The sequence below is a fragment of the Phalaenopsis equestris genome, unplaced genomic scaffold (assembly GCF_001263595.1).
Source record: "Phalaenopsis equestris unplaced genomic scaffold, ASM126359v1 Scaffold000994, whole genome shotgun sequence".
Classification (NCBI taxonomy): domain Eukaryota; kingdom Viridiplantae; phylum Streptophyta; class Magnoliopsida; order Asparagales; family Orchidaceae; genus Phalaenopsis; species Phalaenopsis equestris.
The window spans coordinates 370,864-376,889 of record NW_018165433.1 but is presented as its reverse complement, the minus strand read 5'-3'; the positions used below and the strand labels follow the sequence as shown (position 1 = coordinate 376,889).

The following is a 6,026-nucleotide window of genomic DNA, read 5'->3' as shown; positions in this document are numbered from 1 at the left end:
CCTCATATCTTCTAGGCAATTTGAGTGACCCTGTCACGCAAATATAAGCCCTAATTAAATAAAATTGGCGGGATAAAACACTTTTATTTTTTCTTCTCAAACTTGGAGCCAAATCATAGGATAGACTGGGAAGTCACTGAGGTTCTCCTCAAGATCTGTGGCTTCCCCTAGTTTCTCTTCATTTGGATTCCTTAACAATGTTCCAGATTTGAGCTTTTCCCCTTCACACCTCTTCGTCCGATTTCGTTGTAAAGTCCTATCCTTTTGACCTCTTTGAAGACATTATTCCCTGATTTTTATCGAGAGTTTTCTTAGGTGACTTCGGTCATTTGAGATGTAATTAACTATAGGGGCTTGCCCTTATAGGGAGCTTTTCCGAACCCAGCTTAAAATAAACCCTATTTAATTATTTGTATTAAATAGGGGAACTTGTCGGCAAATAAAATGGTTTCGTAGACCCAAACGGACGTCATATCTTTCTTAGTTTATTTGATCTAGCTTCATCCTCAGGTCTTGTGTTTATTCTTCGGGGTAGATACAGGATTTGAGGTAGAGCGCTCTTTCATTTAAACTGTGAAAAATATGAGGTCAGTTTGATTTCGTATTTTTCTAAAATTATATATATATATGTAAATTAAAAAGTCCTTCCGAAGCGGGTGACGGGATTTCGATTCCGGCGACCGACAGCTTCTTACGGGCGACCCCCAAACGTAACTCCCCCCTTCTTTTTAAACGCCGACAGTCCATCTTTCTGAAGATCAGCCCCTTCTCTGGTGCACTCTTCAGCTACCTCAAAATTTAATATACTGCATCTATGTGACCCTTTCTCAGATTATGCATTTAGCAACTCGCCACACTTACTGTAAATGGTATGTCGGGACTAGTGTGACTCAGATAAATGAAACGACTTACCAACCTCTGGTATCTCTCACTATCAACTGACTCTTCTGTCTCTACACTCAATTTTCTCTTTTGATCAATTTGTGAAACTACAGGCTTGCATCCCAACATGTTGTCCATGTGAGCAAGTATAACGCATACTTTCTCTGAGATAGAACAATCACCTCTACTTCACTAGCTACTTCAATTCCAAGGAAGTATCTTAGTTGTCCCAGGTCCTTCACCTCAAAATTTTTTTCCCAAACTTGCCTTCATCTAAGCAATCTCTCTCATCATCGCTAGTGACAATCATATCAATCACATATATAGCAAGAATGGTAATGTGACCACCATGTCATTGAAAGAATAATGTATGGTCGGCATTGATCTGGTGATAGCCCATGCCTACGATTGCTTTTTCTGAACCTATCAAATGAAGCCCAAGGAGATTGTTTCAAACAGTACAGTGATTTTCTTAATCCACATATCTTGCCCACTCTTTGGTTCGTGTCAAAGTCTTGGGGTATCTCTATGCACACCTCCTAGTAGATGTCTATGAAGAAACACATTCTTTACATCCAGTTGATGCAACCTCCATCCACCATTCACAGTCAGAGAAATGAGTGTTCTGATTGTGTTTAACTTTTTCACTGGTGCAAATGTCTCATCGTAGTCGATGTCATACGTCTAATTATACTCTTTCGCCACCAACCGTGTGTTGTAGCGATCAATTTTTCTTGTAAGACCTGTTTCACTGTGAAGATCTATTTGCACCCAACTATTTTTTTCCCTGCTGATAGCAATGCGAGCTCCCATGTCCTATTCTTATCGAGAGGACCAAGTTTCTCCAACATTACAATTTTCCATTTTGAATCCTCTTTAGTTACCCGCCAACACTTGGGTATAGAGACAACTCCCAAGGATGCAATGAATGCTTAAGATAAAGGTGATATGTTAGAGTATGAGATAAATAGGTCAATGTCATGTGAGGAACCAATCTGATCAGGAAAATAACAATCAGGAGGATGACTCGCATTACTGCGAGAGATCCTCGTCAAGGTCATGGGAGTTAGAGAAGAAGAGAGGAATCATATCACTTGTCTAATCAAATTCCAAGGTGGATGGTGTAAGTGTCTCAGGAGTCGAGGTAGGTCGGGACAAGAGACTTGTTGACACGAGTGGAACGGCTGGCACTGTTCCCTCATTCTACCTTTTCTTCTTTCTATGCACCCTCAGCCCTTCTTGAGCTTGATTCTCACCACATTCAGGCTTATTTTCCTCATTTTCCCAGTCGATCCTTCCCACACAAAGGGACGAAGCATTGTTCATTCTACCTTTTCTTCTTTCTGTGCACCCTCAGCCCTTCTTGAGCTTGATTATCACCACATTCAGGCTTATTTTACTCATTTTCCCAGTCGATCCTTCCCACACAAAGGGACAAAGCATTGTTCCTACCTGTACCAATCTCTCACCATCACTACTCTCCCCCTCTCGCCTTATACCTTCAACATCTGACGAGTCACCAAAGGATGAGGTCACCTCCAAGGTATAGTATGGTTCAAATTCTCTAATGGCCGATTTAGACTCACAAAAAATCACTTCTCTATTGAGCTCCAACAAACATACCCCTTCTGAGTGGCAGAATAACTCACAATTTAATTGTTTTTGTATGCACGATTCTAAAATCTTCCGTAGTTATGTTACTTTAAAAATTAGTCCAAAAAACATTGAAGGAACTTTAAAGTTAAATTATTGAAGTTTGTATAATGCATAGCTGTTAAATAATTTTATGTATGATAGTATCTATTTCATGATTTTATCATCCATTCTTTTTTTAAGATTCTTGTATTCCACCTATTTTTCTTTCTCCTGAAGTACATTGGTATATGATGTTTTAGGGTTAGGGTTTGTAATAAATCTAGAATGCAATATGGAGTTAAGCTATTTGTTGCACCTCTTAAGCAAGGAAATATTCAAGCTACAAGCAATAAATTGTAAAATGTTTGGTTCAAACTCATAACCTTGAAGAAACAAACTTTTACCAAAACTAAGCCAAGAAACCTTTCACACATGCACACTTTTATTTAATCTTTTTTTAACGAGTACATCCTTGTTTTCCAAGTATGAGCACTAGTTCTGCATCATCTGCATTATGGCAAGAAATTCCTTAAGCAGTGCAATAATAACGACGCTTGCCTAGAAGTTATGTGAGTTATTTTACCCTGGTTTTGTTAGCCCGAGCACTCATGCAAGCACCTCGGTGACCTCTAATGACAAGTGCTATCAATACTCTCTAAATATTGAAATGCACTTGTTTAAAAATACTTTTTTTTTCTTTTCTGCCGACTCCTTAGGATGTTTTAAATGAGGCTGTTTCTTACTAATGTCTCATGCAACGAGTTATTTGTGTGGCAGGGAAGAATTAAAGGCAGATGGATTCAGTACTAGAACTGGAAATTGGGCTGATCAGGTTCCCTTCTCCCCCTCTCTATTGTCCTCGTCCCCAAACCTTTAATCTCAAATAGGGGTGTAATTGAGCCAAGCCAACTCATGAGCTAGCTCGGGCTCAACTCGATAAGTGGCTTGCGACTGAAGCTTGATGAACTAACAACCAAGCTCAAGTCAACCCCGACTCGAATCATTAACTTGTGAGCCAAATCTTTTAAAAAATAATCAATGTAAAACATACTCAAAATAGGTTAAAATTCAAGGCTTTATCTCTAAATTACTAGAAATATTTAAAACTAATATTTTATGTTTTATGTTAACTGATTTCCTATTGTTTATCTTCTAATTCCTTATTCTATTTATCATCTTATTATAACATTAGCTCAAAATTAATATTATTTTATCTCTTTCATAATAAATAAGTTGGCTCGTGAGCCGGCTCGAACATGTAGAATTAAGCTCGAGTTGGAGCTCGAAACTCGATTTACTAATCAAGTTTAAGCTCAAGTTGAGGGTGGCTCAACCCGACTCTTTTACACCCCTAATTCCAATGTTTTATATTTGTTTCTTGAATGTAAAAAGTAGGGGTGTAAAGAAGCCGAACACGAGCGAGTCGAATAAAGAACTGTTTTTGGATCGTTTAAAAATACCACTGTTCGTGTTCAGCTCATTTATTTTTCGAGCACAAAAAATTTGTTCGTGTTCAACTCGTTTGCTGAGCGAGTCGAACACGAGCTGTTCACGAACAAAGAACCGTTTTGACAATCTCAGTCATGCAACACTAGGAAGTTAAGGGTTGGGGCGAGGTTTAACTATAATTTAATTTATTTTTATTCTATTTTTCTAATTATCAATTTTAATTCATTATAAATCTTTGTAGCTTCATAGTCAATTAAATTATTCAAAAAATACTTCTCATCAATATATATATATTATATATATATATATATATATAATTTAACTATTTCAAGCCAAAACGAGTCGGACACGAACTCACAAATCTTTGTTCGTGTTTGGCTCGTTTATATGAACACAAAAAAATTGTTTCAATTAGGCTTATTTGTTTAGCGAATAAATCAAACACGAGCTTCTTAACGAGCCAAACTCAAAGTGTTCGCGAACAACGAGCTATTTTGACAGCCATAATAAGAAGGATGGATTGCCATGCTTAGACTTAGCGCTAGCCTTTCTTTGAATGGAATTGTGCTATGGTTTCTTATATCATTTATGTTTATTCCTTAGTAGGGTTTATGCCTTGTTGATTGGGGAAGGGGTATTGACCTGAACCTATTCCCTCCCGGAACTAAGTTTACCGGCGACTGCCGGACTTCTGGCTTCAGCTGTGTGGAAATGCAGGAAAATAAACCCTGGACGTATCAGGTCACAAATTCTTCATACCCGGGATCCTTATCATTCTCTAAACTTAAAAGCTTATATAAACTTGTCTTGATTACCAGGTTGATACCTATGGCCTTTGTGTCATCGTTCACATGATGCTTCATGGATCATACATGACCCTCGAGAAAAAGGCGAATCCAGACGGAAGTTTTCATTATCAGCCTAAGAAACCCTTCAAAAGGTTAGTAGGACCAGTTCAGCTATTTCAAAGTAGAAAACATCAACTTTTTATGGGTTTAATTCAGGCAAAAATATAGGTATTGGAAAACTGAATTATGGAGTAATCTCTTCTCCACTCTTCTTAACAATCGCTCGAACGAAAGCGATGTAGAGTTGCTGCAGTGTTTGAGGAAGTCTTTTGAGGATTCTATGTGCAGCAATCAACAGCTAATAAGCCAGTTGAAGCATCTGTTAGCCAGGCAGAAGTCATCTTTGTGTTTAACTTGATGTGATTTATTAAGAATGGACTATTACAGGTCATTTAAAGCATGTTTTTGTTATATAAGTGTTATGTTTAATAGGCTTTAGAATGCATTTGAATTCCATGAACATTATTTGTCCAAAGTACTGAAAATGAGAATTTTAGTGGTTTTGATGTGCTGCTAGTGATTTTGTTGATTCTCTATGAATGTTGTACTGAAAGAACTTTTCAGGAAAGCGTTGCCTGCGAAATATTCCTATTTTGTGCTTGTAGAGGGATGCTTTTTTTTTTTTTTAATTTATTCCATGCTTGTTCAATGATAAGATATGGGCTCTTTGGGATCACTTATGATTTTGTTTTTTGTTTTTTATTTTTATTTTTATTTTGTTTTGTTACTTCAAATAAAATCTGTTTAGTTATTTTTAAAAAATATTTAAAATCATTTTTTGATATTTTGAGTGTTCTTGAAAAATAAGTAAATTTGTTTTTAAAATTAAAAAAGTAAAAATAATTTAAAAATGAAATAAGAAAATTTATCCTCAAAATAAAAGTAAAAAATAGTAATAATAAATAAATAAAACAAATCTCTCTAATTATATTTTTTTTGCTTATTTTTTACGCTCGAGCAATTGACGTCACGCACGGAGAATTGACGATGTCACGCTCAGGGAACTGACACTACGAAAAGAGGTATATGAGACGTATCAGTACTAGACAACGACAACTTCTGCAAGGTGTGTGCAAATGATTGTCATGCACCCACATTATAAAGTTAGCACTCAACAGCTACAAGCTCCGAGCGATTTCTAACCATCTCCCATGGCCTATGAGACGTATCAACACATGGCAAGCTCTAAGCTCTATGGCAAACTCAACAGCT

General features: G+C 36.8%; 1 protein-coding gene across 1 annotated transcript in view; it reads left to right on the top strand.

Moving 5' to 3' along the window:
• The window catches only part of LOC110032645 (mitotic checkpoint serine/threonine-protein kinase BUB1), a 54,560-nt gene extending 49,027 nt beyond the window's left edge, over positions 1-5,533 (top strand). The window contains exons 13-16 of the mRNA XM_020736338.1: positions 3,295-3,349; positions 4,573-4,707; positions 4,785-4,906; positions 4,983-5,533. Coding sequence (XP_020591997.1) covers positions 3,295-3,349; positions 4,573-4,707; positions 4,785-4,906; positions 4,983-5,172 — 502 coding nt within the window. The 3' untranslated portion in view covers positions 5,173-5,533. The remainder of the gene's footprint in view (positions 1-3,294; positions 3,350-4,572; positions 4,708-4,784; positions 4,907-4,982) is intronic.
• Positions 5,534-6,026: the final 493 nt, after the last annotated feature.